A 17113-nucleotide genomic window follows, 5' to 3' on the forward strand; every position below is an offset into this window, starting at 1 on the left:
TGAGTATATGCTACATTCTGTGACAGAATATTTTAGAGGATTTCATGCAACTAGTCTTTTTTTTTGTATGATTGCTGTCTGACGTGCTGCAACCTTTTAATGAATGTTTTGTAATGAGTTATGAATGAAGTCTTATTTTTATATATCTGTCTCTATTTTTTGTTTTGAAAGGTATTATTAGTATTAACAGAGGCATTGCCAAAGATCTATCCTATTCTGATGCATTTCTATGAAATTGTTCCTGATCATAAGTGCAAATCTATATAGAATATCCAACAAATCCATTATCCGCACAGCATGGTTGTGCTATCAGGTATTTTACCGTCTTGGTGTTAACTGATGTTCTATATTATTTGGAACTCTTTATTTGCATATAGTTTGTAACTGCTTTTACACATAGACACACAAGAAGTGAATATTCGCGAATGTATTTATTGCCCATTTGAAGGTGCTAAGGATTGTGCCAGGCTGAATCTATGATCTTCCATTATTCACTAGAACACACACACTATGAATTATTTGTTGGTCATTTTGCATGTCTGTCCACCTGTATCCTGTGTCTATTTTGAATGGTCGTCCACTGCCAGGACATTATGTGTATGATAAAACAGCAGAAATATGTCTATAAATGCAGTACCTGCTTTCCCAAATAAACCAGTCAATTAAAAAGTGTACTGTGTCTGAGTTGATATTAAATTATAATCACTTTAAAGGGTATATAAATCTGCACTCATACATTTATGAGTGGTGCATTGTACAAAATTCCTTTGATATGGCTGCATACGGTCATCCATGGTGATGATATAAAAACTAAAAACTTAAAAAACCTTAAATAAATAAATAATAATAATAATAATTAAAACAAAAGTAATATACTTATCATCAAATAATACTTAAGTGTACAGCAAATTGCCACTGGTCCATTGACCTGTTAAGAGGCCACCATCTAGGTTTGTAGTAAATAGGTCTGTATGACCTACAACCTTTAGAACCACAATTGTTATTCAGCCACTTGAATTATGCTTTTAATGAATCACATTTTATTTGTACAGTGCTTGTCAGTATTGTCAAACAATGACACAGACTGACTCTTCAAGTATTTAGTACATACATCTCAGTCTTCATAGTACACAATTAAGGAACAATTCACTATCTACAACAGTGTAACTAACAGTTTGTTTCATGTGTAGAACAACACTGACAATTATACTGTAGTCTTTAAGCATGTTATCAGATCATATTTCTCCCATCTTTACTGTATCCGTGGCGATAAGAGTATCCTCCTCTTCCTCCATGTGTATCCTGTGGGTTCCACTGGCAGGTGTTTGATGGTACAGTGTCACTCTGTGAACTCGGGGGTCATCTGGAGCTTGAGAAGGTCGTGACCTCTCCTCACCACCATGTCGATGCGGTCGCTGCTGCGCACAGCGCTGTAGATCTCCTCCGAGGTGTTGACCTTGGTGCCGTTGATCTCCAACACCACGTCACCTGGCTTCATGCCTGCCCTGCGAGAAGAGGATTAACAGGGTATCTTGAGGTTAATTTCAATACCTTTCTAAGACTTTTTAAAGACCTTGATTTCTTTTTCTCAAATTCACAAGCTTTCAAGGATTTCAAGGACCCGTGGGAACCCTGCCACACACACCTTCATTAACACCAGGGGCCTCATTTATAGAAAGTACTCAGATCAAATGTTGATCTTACCGGTGTCGTACGTAGAAAACCACGTCAACGTAGTGATTTATACAATTTCAACGTGAGTCAATTTGACCGCGGAAACGATCGTAGCTCTACGTCGAGTATTGACCTTGCGTACACACATTACCTACTGGTTATGCAGAGTTATTACAGGCATGTGAGCCGCACTGCCTAGTGTAATTCATGCAAGTGGCTCGTAATAAAATTAACGATGTTGTTATCAGCCGAGAAAATTAGTTTAATTCAAGATTTAAAAGGAACTGATGTTTATGATTGTATTTCAGTCTTCCTTTATATCCCTCCGGAGCTGTCTATCTCCCCTTCAACATGCCTAGTGCGTTCCACAACGGACCTTGCCCGGCCACGCGCTAAATTATACTGGATTTTCTCCGGTGTCTGGGAGTTCGCAAAGGGAGTTCGCAGCCATATAAGAATAAGACCACCTGATAAGAATAAGACCATTATATTATTACAGTATAAGCAGCACTCGAGTTGAGGTTGGTGCTGACACTGAAGTCACTGATGCTGAGGGGATGCTAAAATTGTCCTCTTATGATAAAATCCACCACCTCCCCTGATTTTCTTTTACAACTTGAGTAGAGTATAAGCATGTGCCTGGTTAGTTGTCATCAAACGTTACAAATGCAACTTACCGAGAAGCTTACCTCTGCCCTCTCCCACTTCCAGACGAACGCCTACCCTATATTATAGCACTTGTCTTAATTCAGCCGCTATAATTGAGCCGCTATCACAGCCAGGGCGTTAATACAAGCCTCATTCACCTGCGTTCATTTTACCTGCGTTGGTATTTATAGAAGGAAGCACGTACGCAACTTTAAACCATCTCAGCCCGTTTTATAAATAATGCTTACGTCCGTTTAGAAAAATGTGCTTAAGTGAAAGTCAAAGATGACGTTCAAGTACTTTTTTATAAATGAGGCCTCATAAAATCGTGATAAGAGTTTTTAATACTTATTAAGGATCTTGATTTTCCCAAAATTTATGTATCAACTTTTAATACTTTTCAAGACACCGCGGATACCCTGATTAAACCTAGTTTACTGCAAGTTACAACAATGAGCATTGAAGCAGGCTCAGACTGATGTAGCTACTCTACTGGATTTGTAAATGAGAACAGTAAGTTCAGGCATCCAGATAACTGGTCGTTCATTTTGATCATCTAGGTTTAATTAAACAGAAGATATGTTTGCGTTTTTGACTAAGATCTCTGATGGCTTCAGAGTGAGTGATGGATACTGTTACATCAGCTGTGACATTATGTGACATTGTTACTATTACTGTAAATACAGGGTTCCCACACCTTCTGAAACATCAGATTCAAGCACCTTTCAAGGACTTGCAAGACTCAATTCCCTCAAATTCAAGGACCCAACACGGCATAGTTTGAGACAGATCTAGATGAGAATTGATATAATAGGAACTATCCGCTCACAGACAACAATTAAAAAGAGAGGCTTGAATGTGTGAACACTAGATGGTCTCTTGCCTTCTCTACCACAGCACAGCAAGACAATATATTGTGAAATATGTGTAAAGTTTAGCAATACAGAGACTTATTTACTAGTTGACGAGCTAAGTAAAACATTTTTTAATATATAAAAAAAAAAAATTTAGAGAGAGAGAGAGAGAGAGAGGAGAATTCAAGCACTTTCAATGACCCATGTCAATTTTCAAAAACCTTTAAGACCTTGATTTTTCTTTCTCAAATTCACAAGGATTTCAAGGACCCGTGGGAACCCTGCAATCTCATTTGTTTTATTAATTTCACATTCCGTGGTGCTAACCTATTAGCTGGGGATCCCATGATGATCCGATGGATCAGGATTCCATGAGTCACATCTGGGAACGATGGGTCCCTCAGCTTCAACTCATCAATGATACTGCAGGCGAGGGAGAAGTACAACACAGTCATTAAAAGTCATAAAGTTAAGTAGTGGACCAAAACCTCTCGCCATCTGCAGTCAGCCTCACCAACAAGGCCCGGGACCCCCACTGACTCTTATTCTGATTCTGATTCTGATTCTGATTTCCTAATCCATAAACTAAGCTTTCATATTTCCCAGCAGTTACCTGGTAGTTAGCGTCAACATCATCACACCAATGTAGCGCCGCTTGGCCTCGGAATCACCAGACCGTGATTCTAGGAGGAAACGTATGAAATACGTTAATAATTTACATAGCGAACTCGTTAGATAAGTCGTGAGCTTAGAATGATAAGGTTCTATCTCCGTTTAGGCAGTTCAGAGATATTGAGCGTCAAAGTTTTTACATTCCATTATGTTTTGTGAGATGGAACCTTTGTATTTTATTAATTACTAACTCAAAAATGTCAACATTTTTAAAATAACACCACACAGGCATTAATAAACACCTAATGGATCAGATTATGTAAAAAACTAAATTTTGACAAAAATGGAGATAGAACCTTATAATTCTAACGTCACAAAGTGCATATTATGTGTGAGGTGGAGTATCGCCTGCCAGCCTTGTGAAGTACTCACTCTTCTTGTCCCCAGCTTCGTCTAGGAAAAGCCTGACACGATCTGAAGGGATGGCGAAGGAGATCCCTGCAGTGACTTTCATAGTGTTTATGCCAATGACCTCACCGTCCTGCAGGAGAGAACAGAGTTACTTTTAAAGTTCGGGCATTTAGCAGACGCCTTATTCCTATTTCAAATGTTTTTTTATTGAGCCAAAACAATGTTCACAGGTTATGTTGGATCAACGCTCATTTTCATTTACACAAAAGATATACACAGATATATTCAAGTATTTTCAATATATTTGGAGCAGTATCAAGACATAGAAAAAACTGAAAACAAACAAACAGACCAAAAAGATATAGAGAAAAAATACAATTTAAAATAAAAAAATAAATAAAGAATAAACAAAAGATGTAAGAGTTCTGTCCTTATGTACCCTGTATCTACCTTGTACCCTGTACCCTTCTACCCTGTACCCTTCCCTATTTTCCCCTGTCCCCTATCCTTCATTCACTCATTCATTCATCAAGTAAGACCGAAACAGTGTAAATGTATGTTACAACTTAAGAGCTTAAATGCGTCAGATGTGACACGAGAGGTTGCCAGATCACATTATATTGTGCAAGTTTGTCCTTTAATATATATATCTGATTCTTTCCAAGTGCAATGTACTGGTTAAATCACCAGGCGCCTTATTCCAAAGCGACTTACAATCAATACATTTGACTAAGCAAGTGAATCCTCAATCCACCAGTCGTAGCAGGAAGAGTAATCCAGCTCAGTCCCGGGGCCATTGATAGAAGGAAAAACCTTCTTCTATCACTTTCTTCTAAACCTAGCCTTTTAAAAAAAATATATAGACACTGGAGAAACAGAGAAACAGTACAAGGAGGGCAATAGAAGTTTTTAGGGGACACAGTAAAGGGGAAAAGTGGGTGTCTTCAGGAGACGCAGTGCTGGGGGGCAGTAGATGTCTCAGGAGGAGCAGTTAAGGTGTAACCTGAAGAGATGGGTCTTCAGTCTACGACGGAAGCAAGTGTGAGTTGAGAGCATGCATGCTATATGGCCATCTTAGGCTTTCATTATCACCACCACATCATCCTCAACAGAACCAATCAAAGGAACAGACCGGATATTAATGTTAACCTTGTGGCCTGCTCATAAATAAGGATTTGAAACTCACCAAATTAATCAGAGGTCCTCCGGAATTCCCAAACTGCAAGACATCAGTAAGTAAGTCACACATTGTTAAACATAGCCTATCACACATTTGTGAGTGATGATAACACTTCACTGAAGGGATGGTAAATGGTAAATGGACCGCACGTTTTTGCTGCTCCAAAGCGCTTTACAACGGCCTCTCATTCACCCATTCACACACACATTCACACACCAATGGCGGCAAGCAGCCATGCAAGGCGCCGGCCGGCCCGCTCACTGGGAGCAATTTTGGGATTCAGTGTCTTGCCCAAGGACACTTCGACATGTGGCCAGCCGGGGCTCGACTCGAACCGCCGATCTGCCAACCTTGTGATCATTAGGCGGCGACTCCTCTACCTCCTGCGCCACAGCCGGCCCATTAAAATCCATGAATACACCAGTGGACTCACGTCGATTGCTGCGTCTGTCTGGATGTAGTCCATGTTGGCGTTGGAGAGGCCCAGCTCCTTGCTGCCTCTCTGCACAGAGCTGATGATCCCTGACGTGATGGTGTTACGGAGGGAGAACGGGCTTCCCATCGCCACCACAAACTCTCCTTGCCGGACTTCTGACGACTGACCCAGTGGCAGAGTGGGCAGGGGATGCTGCAAGGGAGAGAGAGAGAGAGAGAGACAAGTCTCATGTTGATAAAAATCCATATGGGTTAGGAGAAGAAAATGGTTGAGAATGAAAATAACTGAAGTTGAACTGTAGAGAGTCAGACAGCCTGCTGAGTTCTATTTCCTGCTGACTATCCGCTGGCGCTTACCTACCTGGGCATTGATTTTGATGGTGGCAATGTCTGCCACCTGGTCGACGTCTTGCACGGTGGCGTTGTACGTCGCCCCATTGGTCAGTTTCACACGGACACCTCGCTTGTTGGCCACGACGTGGGCGTTGGTCACGATGAGTCCGTCACTACTGATAATAAACCCAGAACCATTGGAGATAGGGACTTCCCTACCAGAAAAAGGGTGTCTGCCGCAAAAGAGGTTTGAAGTCAGTTAAGTCTTGTGCTGAAATCCAATCCCAATTGAAATCCCCCAAACCCCTTGTTCCTACCACCTACAGTACTGTACTGTATACACTCCTGTGAACTGCTGACTCCTGAAAGGTGTGAGTAGCAATGGAAGCAATATGGCCAAAATACACCCTGCCTTGCAATGACCATTACACCTACCTAGCCTAACTCATGATCTCCCATCTGCAGGAGTGTCTACACAACAGTGTAGGAAGGTGGTAGCCTAATGATAATAATAATCAAACACTGCAATACTCTTATTGCTTATACATTAAAGAGATATCATCTTACCGGCCAATTATTTCAATATAGACGACTGCTGGAGTGGATTTCTCCACCACATCTGCTATGAAGTTGTATTTGTATCTTGGACTGTCGGGTTTGTAAGGAGAGGCACATTGGGCTGATGGCAAGATGTGTTCTAGGATTGAATCCCAGAATGTGACAGCTGCTCCCCCTTGGCCAACGCTGTCCTTCTCATCTCCTTTAAGGTGCAGCAACACCGCTGCGCTGCCAAGTCCCAGACACACAGCAGCTGGCCTGAGGAGGCTCGTCCGACCTGAGGACCCACCGCTCCTGTCGCCTCCTGTCCTCCATCTGGACTGTATGCTGTTCTGATGACAGGTGTTTCCATCTCCTCCTGAGTGACTTGTATAGAGAACAGAAGCAGCAGATAGTCGTCCTAGATCTCTTGCGGTTGAACAGTTCAATGTGCGACAGTGTTCCTGGGTAGATCTCCTGATCATCCAGAGAAAGGGACGAGTCACATGTAATGTCATGATGTCGCGTCAGTTGAGTCACTGAACTTTATTCAACAACCCCTGTCGCAAAACCATTCAAAACTATTTGTTCCACTTGTGAACCTGCAACATTTCCGACTTCAGGAAAACACTTTGTATAAGAGGAGAAAACTAGAAAACGATAAAACAGTGAACATACTAAAGAATTCCCAACCAGAAAAGCGAACCTGGCGTTGCAATTCACTAACCCGGAAACACGTTGCACATGCGCGGGTCAGCGTTGACTTTACATAGGCACGTTCAAGATCAGCAGCGTTTCATAATGATATAAATATATGGCAACCGTTTTTGTCACAGTACCAGGTTTTGGCGACTATTTACCCGTTATTCTTCGATGAAAGGAGTAAAAAACGGTACTTTTATGAAGCAAATAGGAGTATCAAATCTATCCTTGAGAGCAGAGGACTGTTTCTAACTGCCCCCCCCCCCAAAAAAAAATAAAATACAAAAATGAACAAGCACTTTATATCTTGTCAGGCACACAACCAGCTACATTATTTTACCAGAAATTATCATAGAAATGACCAGAAACAGTAGTTAATAGTAATAATTTATTACATACATAATGACTTTTTTTTTGTATGACATTACAAGGTCCACAGATAGAAGTTTATAGAAGGTCCATGGATGACAGTTTTCAGATAATCCATCAACAATGAGTAATCACCGACATGAAGTGGTGGAGGCATGAGAATTCGGTTGTTAAGTCTGACGTCAAACGTGACGTTTAGCAATTTCTGGGTCCAAACCAGAAATTCCCCGCACGAGAGTACCAGTGTACTACAGCGGTAGAATGACAGTTCAATCGTTTTTTAGACTGGGATCTATTCATACAACAAGGGACACAGCACTTTCCTGTTTTTCCCATATTTGTCAGCGTCTTTGAGTCTCGGAAAAGCGCTATATAAATATAATGAATTATTATTATTACTGAGGCATTTCAAAGACAGCGCCTCAGCCAACTTTGGACCCGGAAACACGTCACGATTTAACAACCGAATATCTCAACTGTGACTCTGAGGAACTGTCATGAACACAGAACACAGAACAAACAGATTTTTGTACGACAAGAAATTCATCTGTACAGAACGTTTCTCCACTGAAACCTTCACACATTCACCAACTGTCATTCCACTACTGTCCGCTTAACTACACGGCCCTCTTTATCCACGGCAAAGTTGTAGTTCTGTGGGTTGTCGAGGGCTTCCTCGATGCGTTGGTCCAAGTTCTCCATGGTGATGAAGTTCTTTGCTTCCTCCTGTAACATATTGCCAGAAGTGTGTTAGCTATCCAGCTCTTCTAAGCAAAGAACATGGAGTGGTACCCTAGTCATGTCCACATAGTATCTGGGATGCACAGCATTACTGTATGTAAATGACAGTATTTATTATGTTATGTTATACAACATTCTTTCGTCGTGCAAAAGGGAAAATTCACTGACCAAAATATGACATTCCAATTGTAAAGCCATACCTGCAACTGCACAATCTCCCTTTCTTTTTCTTTGATGAAGTCTTGCAACGCCTGTGCTCTCAGGACGGCTGCTTCTGTCTTCTGGAGTTCAGCTGCTTCAAGCTCTTTCTGGACCCTCAGTTCTCTGAGGAAACAAACAGAAACACACAGAGACAGTGAGAGTGAACAGTATTTCCATCATCAGATAGTAAGGAGTCAAATGGGCAGGACTTGTCTTTCACTGACTGGTAAGAGGTTTTCCCCCACAAAGAGCATGCACCTCCTCACCTGAGTTTGAGCATTCGGAGGTTCTCTGCGTCATTTGAGGCCATGAGAGAGCGGTGTTCTTCTGCCTCCTGCTTGGTCCTCTCCTCTGCCAGGGAGCCCACCTCCTCCTCATACCTCTTCCGCAACATCTCCTCCTTGAACTCCAGTCTGTGTCGTAAATAATCATGGACATATTACTACTGTTCTCAGTCCATCATTGTGCAGTGCATCATTGTGCAGTGCAGTGCACCATCATTAGACATTTTTGGTTGAAGCCAAAATGATAATCTCATTGAGGTGAGGTTTAACACGGTGTTGGCAGCAGTGTTCTACACTCACGGAACACTTTATTGGGAATACCTCGTTCATGGGGGTGATGTAAGGTGTGGGGAATGTTTTCTTGGCACACTTTGGGCCTGTTAATACCAATCAGTCATCACTTGAATGCCACAGCCTACCTAGGCTCTATTTGAGTGTTGTTGCTGACCATTGTGCATCCCTTCATGGCCACAATATACCCATCTTCTATCTAATGGCTACTTCCAGCATGATAGTGAACCATATCACAAAGCAAAAGTCGTCTCAAACTGGTTTCATGAACATGAAAATGATTGGTGTTCTTCAGTGGCCTTCCCAGTCACCGGAACTGGATCCAATAGAGTCACACCTTTGGGATGTGGCTGAATGGGAGATTCACAACTTTAAAGTGAACCTGAAAAATCTGCAGGAATTGCGTGATGCAATCACCCATCAATGCCACGAAGAATTGAGGCTGTTTTGAGGGAGGCTCAAGTCTCAGTGAGTGTATAATACCATAATATTCCCTCAGGCCAAGGCATAGTTTGAGACAGATCTAGATGAGAATGTATATAATAGGAACTCTCCGCTCACTGACAACAATTAAAAAGAGAGGCTTGAATGTGTGAACACTAGATGGTCTCTTGCCTTCTCTACCACAGCAACACTTCTCTACCAAGTTAAGCAATACAGAGACTTATTTACTACTAGTTGACGAGCTGAGTAAAATATGATTTTATTTTTTTGAGAGAGAGGGGGGGGAATTCAAGCACTTTCAATGACCCATGTCTATTTTCACAAACTTTTAAGGCCTTGATTTTTTTTGTTGTTGCTCAAATTCACAAACTTCCAAGGATGTCAAGGACCCGTGGGAACCCTGGAAACTCATCTCGGTATCCTCAGTCAGCTATGCTAGAGACCACCATGTCCATACACAGTGGTGGACTCAGGCTGTTTGAAGGGCAGGGGGGGGGCGAAAAGAAAAAAGGGCACCTACTGCACAACATGGGACTCCATCAGTGCACATGGTCAAGTTTAGACCATTGGAAGGGCAGCCAATAGGGCACATCTTCTAATTTTCGCCACTCAAAAGGGCACTTAAGAGAGACGTTTTTCAACCGTGGGGGCGGTCGCCCCCCCCTGCCCCCCCCCCCTGAGTCCGCCAGTGTCCATACATCAGTAAGTTGAGAGACCACCATGTCCATACATCAGTGAGTTGAGAGACCACCATGTCATCCACACATCAGTGAGTTGAGAGACCACCATGTCCACACATCAGTGAGTTGAGAGACCACCATGTCCATACATACATCAGAGAGCTGAGAGACCACCATGTCCATACATCAGTGAGTTGAGAGACCCCCATGTCCATACATCAGAGAGTTGAGAGACCACCATGTCCACACATCAGTGAGTTGAGAGACCCCCATGTCCATACATCAGAGAGTTGAGAGACCACCATGTCCATACATCAGTGAGTTGAGAGACCCCCATGTCCACACATCAGTGAGTTGAGAGACCACCTTGTCCATACATCAGTGAGTTGAGAGACCACCATGTCCATACATCAGTGAGTTGAGAGACCACCATGTCCATACATCAGAGAGTTGAGAGACCACCATGTCCATACATCAGTGAGCTGAGAGACCACCATGTCCATACATCAGAGAGCTGAGAGACCACCTTGTCCATACATCAGTGAGTTGAGAGACCACCATGTCCATACATCAGTGAGTTGAGAGACCACCATGTCCATACATCAGTGAGCTATGCTAGAGACCACCATGTCCATACATCAGCTATGTTAGAGACCACCATGTCCATACATCAGTGAGTTGAGGATCAGACTTACCGAAGCGCCCTCATGATCAAGTCATACTCTGTGAATCTTTCCCTGAGGACCACCTGCTCCACCGGGTCAATGGGAGGTGGTAGTTTGATCCGGCCCTCTTTCGACTTGGCCTTCGGGTCGTGGCGGGTCTTCCTGCCCCTGACCGCCTGCACCAGCACCCCTCCCTGGGGTAAGAGGAGGCTAAGCACCCCTCCCTGGGGGGCGAGGAGGCGAACGGCCGGGATGCGGCTTCTGGTAATAACTTGGAACATAGCGACGATGAAAATAACGTTTGCTTTATAATCTAGCGACTGTATAACAACGTTACAATCCGATGCATCTACACAGTAACATTGAAAATACCCATATGAAGCCTGGCAGACATATTGTTCTTGTCCTTTGACCAGGAAGCAGTCGGAGGCTGGGGGTCAATTGTGCCCGATTGAGTCAGTGCTGCCATCTACTGTCAGGTTTAAATATTGCACTCGCTGTTCCTTCGTGAATCACGATGAGCATCTCCAGTAAAAGCACATGTTGGATCCATGAAAAGATAAAGAAGAGTGTGCAGTACACGTGCATACTATGTGCTATGGTGACCAAATTACTTGTCCAGGTATGCTGTCTCTTTAAACTATGACAATTACCCGGCTATGCCCTTTTTAATAGGATTTAATGGAAAACATAACAATTCATGCACATGTTTTACTTTAGTATTATTAACTAAGCTAGCATACTGTTATACGCTTTTGTGAATGTGATCATATCGGGGGTAAAGGACAGGGGTGCACTGTGCAATGTTCAGCTTTAGCTTGCTGACTAGTGTATACAATCAGCATGTGCTGCTGATACAATGTGCCAATACATTACATTCGGAGCAAGGTGCCAGGAATAGGGAATTGTGGGATATGGTGCAGTGCTGCTCTGTTGTTTCTCTGACATTGGTTTAACACTGAGAGCCTTCAAGAAAGCAAGTCAAGAATAAAGGGTTGCCTACACACTACATTGCTTATGTTTCGAGGTCCCCCCCCCCTGGACATGCATACAACCTCCCCTACCCCTAACCATCTCCCCTAACCCTGCCACCCCCCCTCCCCCCCCTGGACATGCATACAACCCCTACCCATCTCCCCTAACCCTGCCACCCCCCCTCCCCCCCTGGACATGCATACAACCTCCCCAACCCCTAACCATCTCCCCTAACCCTGCCACCCCCCCTCCCCCCCTGGACATGCATACAACCTCCCCAATCCCTAACCATCTCCCCTAACCCTGCCACCCCCCCTCCCCCCCTGGACATGCATACAACCTCCCCAACCCCTAACCATCTCCCCTAACCCTGCCACCCCCCCCCCCCCCCCTTTCTGTGTTTTCTGTTTCTCCCATATTGTCAGCGTCTTTGAGCCCGGAAAAGCGCTATATAAATATAATGATTTATTATTATTATTATTACAGGCAGGAAAACTGTCTCATCTCCTGAGCAGCCAGGGTGTGTAACAGTGGGTCTAAGTCCCAGGCCCTATGGGACTATTACCTGCAAGTGATGCGCATGTTATCTTCCTGCCATCGTCACAACTGCAACAACAGGGCAACTCTCAATTTACTTAATCTACTATAATCTATCCATATTTTAGATGCTGTGCTATAGTTTCATACTGTAGCATTCTGTAGTCCCACTTGACTATTCAGTATTCAGCACGTAGGGAGCCACTTGCACAACATGTGTACATGCAGTTTGCCTACAGTATGACAGTACATTGATTTAATCACATGTCTAAAACCCATTACAATAATAATAATAATAATAATAATAATAATAATAATAATAATACAGGCACTTATTTGCACTTCAGTTATGTTTTTTTATTCAGCAAGTTGCTGGCACAGGTTTACCTAGCGTATAAGGTGCAGAGTTCGTATAGTTTCACAGATTTAATGCACAATTCAGATCTAACAGTGGCATGTGCACCAAAAAAATCTGCAGTTACCAGGTTAGTTACCTTCAGTTTCATTAATTTAGCTTGTAGGTTTGAACGAGCCTACAGAACAGAACATGGCTAAGAAGCTGTCAGACACATCTCTAAGTTCACATAGAGAAACCAGTAACAATGCCTTATTTTGTCTTCCCTGATATTTCCATATTCAGAGCTTCTCACGTTGAAAGAAAATGTTTGGTTTAGAATTTGGATTAATGAATAATCTGTCAAATAGGTAAACCAAAATTAACTAACTCTCATATTTAACTAACTGAAGCTCATGGTAAGTGAATGCAAATATCAAGGAAGAACAACACAGAAAACGAAATGAGTAACTGTCCCACAGTGGGAAAAATAACTTGTAAGGTTACTGGTTCGCTGACTACTGCTACGTAACCATGGGAGCAGAACAGTATCCTGTTGACAGAGTTCCAAATCAGTACGCTGCAGGTTTCTCGCATCATTGGGAAAACAGATAAATTCCAAGCATCTAAAACTAAAAATTAACTTTGAATATAGTCCTCCTTTACAAACAATTGGTTAAATGTTTGCACAATGGGGTTTGGGGGGTTAGGGTTAGCCAAAAATGCTAAGCCGTTGCTTGGAGTTTAGCTGATAACCATGGAAGGGAACTCTCTCAAAAGAATATTGCTGTCTCTAGTTGAGCAATGTGACTAAATGCAGTGCAGCCTCTCAGAATTTTTCTGTTTGCCATCTTGGTGGTGTATGATGTCATCAGAACGTGTGGAGAAGAAGGGGGACTTTATGGTGGACCTCTTGCGTAAGAACAAGGGCGCATCTGTCTTCGTAAGAATGAGCTTCAGGTGGGGGTTGAGTTGATTTGGGGCACAGATTAGGGAGGGAGGTTTTTGGGGAGGTTGCGTTGGGAAATTCTGGTAAAGTAGGATGTAAAAAGTTAGGTTTTAGGTAAAGGAGGGGGAGGGGGGGGGGGTATGGTAGAGCTAGGGGCATAGGGTTTTAGGGTTTAAGGTTTAGTTAAGAGTGGAGAAGTTCAGCCGGAATTCTTCGCCCTCCAGGAGTTTCCTGTGGAGAAAAAAATATCAATGTATTGGTCATATCAGTATCATATCAAAATGAGTGATATAAATAAATCCAAGTCATGGTTAGCTTACCTGTATGCAGCTATCTCAATGTCAAGGGCCATCTTAACATTGAGGAGGTCTTGATACTCCCTCAGGTAGCGTGCCATCTCCTGCTTGGCATCGTTGATATCCCTCTCCAAATCATTTATCCTCACCTAGAGGAAAACCACAACCATGTAACAGAACTCAGATATATCCAAACAACCGAGCTATCAGCTAACATGAACAATATCAAGGGCATACAATTGCATTTGAAATCAAACCCAACATGCTGATACAAGCAGGTATACAGATACAGCTTTACTGTGACCTTCCTTCCTCTGTAGTTTCGGCTCTACCTTGCAGAGGTGAGCATCACCTCATGTTCTCTGAATACGCTGCCTCTATACAATTTCAGAGGGGGGGGGGGGGGAGTCTGGTGCAGAGAGAATTTGAGGTGTTCTCATAGCAGCAATGGACACTGTGTCCATTGTCCAAGGACAAAATGAACTCCTCAGAAAGAAGAAGGAGTTCCTATTACCTATTAGTGATTTTAATTTGTCACATTATGCTTTAGCCAATACGTCCTCCATCTACCTCTCTGGAGACCCATTTTGCCCTCCCATCCCATCGCCCTTCAGACTAGACAAGGTATCCTAGTAGACACTCTGACTGACACATTAAACGTGTTCTACCAAGACCATACTATGTATGAGCACCTCTCTCCAATATCGGATCCACATTTTATCGGTCCATGTACCTGGTACTTGACCACCTCTTTCCCTTGCGTCTCCTCCAGCTCTTCCAGTTGTTTGTGAAGGGATTCGATGACGTTCCGTAACGCCTCGATCTCCGACGAGCGGGACTGGAGCAACCGCCGATATTCCAGGGTCTCCTCTCGGATGGCGTGGACGGCCTCGTTGTTCTTACTCGCCATCTCCGCCACGCCCGCGAACTTGGTCCGGTACCAGTCCTCGGCGGCTTGCATGTTCTTGTTGGCCAGCCGTTCGTACTGGACGCGGATCTCCCGGAGGGCGCTGGAGAGGTCAGGCCGTGTCATCTCCACATCCACGCTAATGTTGGCTGCCTGGAGCTGGGCCTGGAGCTCTACTTGCTCTTCCGCAAACACCTTCTTCAGGAAGTTGATCTCCTCGGCCAGAGAGACCACGTTGGCCTCCGTGTCGCAGTTGGAGAGCACGGCCCTGCCGGCGTCCTCCCTGGCCCTGTGCAGCGCCTCCTCGGCATCCAGACGCTGGCGCGCCTCCTCCTCGTACCGCTCCTTCAGCTGCATGTAGACGTCGCGCAGGTAGTCCCTCTCCGACTCCATCCGCATCTTGTCACTGCTCTCGGCGTCGATCATGGCCCTCAGGCCCCGCAGCTCCCCCTCGTAGAGAGCCTGCAGACGGGACGGATCGCTCTGTTTCCGCCGCATGGCCTCCAGCTCGGCCAGGAGGGCCCTGTTCTGCTGCTCCAGGTGCCTCACCTTGTCGATGTAGGTGGCGAAGCGGTCGTTCAGGCCCACCAGCTGCTCCTTCTCCTGGGCTCGCAGGCCCAGTAGCTCCGTGTTGACGGAGCTGGCCTGGGCCAGGTCCATCCGGTCGGAGGCATCGGGCAGGGAGGAGGAGGAGGTCGGCCGCAGGGTCCTCTTCCCAGACAGCAGGCCGCGGGGAGAGGAGGAGGAGTAGAGGGTGGAGGACATGGAGAGTTTGGTGGTGGAGGATCGGGAGCCTCTGTAGCTGTCCCAAGGGCGACGGTAGGAGATGCAAGGGTCGTAGCTCATGATGGATTTTTGGTTGGTTGTTTTTTTTGTATTTTTTGGTTTATGGAAATTTTTTGTTGATTTTTTTTTCTGAAGTTTCTTTAAGTCCCCCTTGTTCTGCACACCATCGGTGAAGGTGATGCGTTTTTGCACTGCACCAGCTCAGTGATGCTGCAGAGCCGTGGCTTTTATACCGCCAGGCTTGCCCCCACCTCCTCCCCCCCTAGAGACATGCATCAGGACTGTCAGCACCTAACCCAGCCAATCAGAGGCTGCTGCAGTGAGGTAAGGAAGGTTGGTTCTCTGTCTCACACTCAGCATTGATACGCATACGGGCTGTGGAAGGGCAGTTTTCCTATCTATCCCTAAAGACATATATGTTAGTGATTGTTACTGTAATTATATTTTGTACAGAGGCTGTTCTGTTAGTCAATCACTATCGTGAGCAAAGAGTTTCAAAGAGCAACCTTCACACACGTGCTGCAATGTTTTACATCGTGAAATTCACACACACACACACACACACACATCTGTCTTTTTGTTGGTGTCCTGCGGTCGAGGACTTGAAACAGGATCTTTAGAGAGAGAAAATGAATATCTGCAACTGTTAATCAAACAGGGTATCCTGTCAGCCTAATATCCTTAAAATACTAGGTCAGTAGCCTACATTTCTTTGTGTGTATATATTCACAGATAAACGGTACAGTCTATCAGTGTACAAAACTGAGTCTCTTTCATTTGAGGTATTTAACATTATTTGACAAAATACCATGTTGATTAAATGTGTTACTTTATAGTGGACATAATAATAATATTGTCTGTCAATATCTATCCTCACTCATGTCTATATTGTTATCTCAATGCCTTGGCAGACATACTGGCCTGTTATCTAAAAACACAACTCCAGCATTTCTGGGCTATCTGGGCTATCTATCTATTTTAATAGTAAAAGCGATGAGTCACAGAAGTTCTGCCACTGATCTGTCAGTGTGAAGACCTCTGTGTGTCCACACACCGACAACACGGGGGAGACTGGCTGCCGTGTTTCAGCTGACACCAAGGAACTGTCTGTCTGTGCAGCAATTGATCAATCAAGCAATTTGTGATCTTAGAATCATAAGGTTCTATCTCCGTTTAGGGTAGTTCAGAGATATTGAGCGTCAAAGTTTTTACATTCCATTATGTTTTGTGAGATGGAACTTTTGTATTTTATGAATTACTAACTCAAA

General features: G+C 44.0%; 3 protein-coding genes across 3 annotated transcripts; all 3 read right to left on the bottom strand.

Annotated features, from left to right (window-relative positions):
* Positions 1-905: 905 nt before the first annotated feature.
* LOC308158546 (serine protease HTRA2, mitochondrial) lies at positions 906-7361 on the bottom strand. Its single transcript, XM_080532187.1, has 8 exons — positions 6715-7361; positions 6176-6380; positions 5813-6007; positions 5386-5418; positions 4221-4329; positions 3790-3859; positions 3504-3599; positions 906-1505 (listed from the first exon to the last, which is right to left on the bottom strand). The coding sequence occupies exons 1-8, from the start codon at positions 7200-7202 to the stop codon at positions 1340-1342; spliced, it is 1362 nt and encodes a 453-aa protein (XP_080388313.1). The 5' UTR covers positions 7203-7361; the 3' UTR covers positions 906-1339.
* A 447-nt stretch (positions 7362-7808) lies between these two features.
* Positions 7809-11441, bottom strand: mrps26 (mitochondrial ribosomal protein S26). The gene is made up of 4 exons (XM_080531229.1): positions 11092-11441; positions 8964-9110; positions 8697-8820; positions 7809-8481 (listed from the first exon to the last, which is right to left on the bottom strand). Exons 1-4 carry the CDS (start codon positions 11340-11342, stop codon positions 8350-8352), a joined length of 654 nt encoding a protein of 217 aa, XP_080387355.1. The 5' UTR covers positions 11343-11441; the 3' UTR covers positions 7809-8349.
* A 2594-nt stretch (positions 11442-14035) lies between these two features.
* neff2 (neuronal intermediate filament family member 2) lies at positions 14036-15905 on the bottom strand (the record flags this gene model as incomplete). The annotated part of the gene is made up of 3 exons (XM_080549654.1): positions 14036-14087; positions 14177-14301; positions 14886-15905. 3 exons carry the CDS (start codon positions 15903-15905, stop codon positions 14036-14038), a joined length of 1197 nt encoding a protein of 398 aa, XP_080405780.1.
* Between the last annotated feature and the right edge of the window lie 1208 nt (positions 15906-17113).

The sequence above is a fragment of the Nansenia antarctica genome, assembly GCF_963989245.1.
Source record: "Nansenia antarctica genome assembly, chromosome: 1".
In the NCBI taxonomy this organism is placed as follows: Eukaryota; Metazoa; Chordata; class Actinopteri; order Argentiniformes; family Microstomatidae; genus Nansenia; species Nansenia antarctica.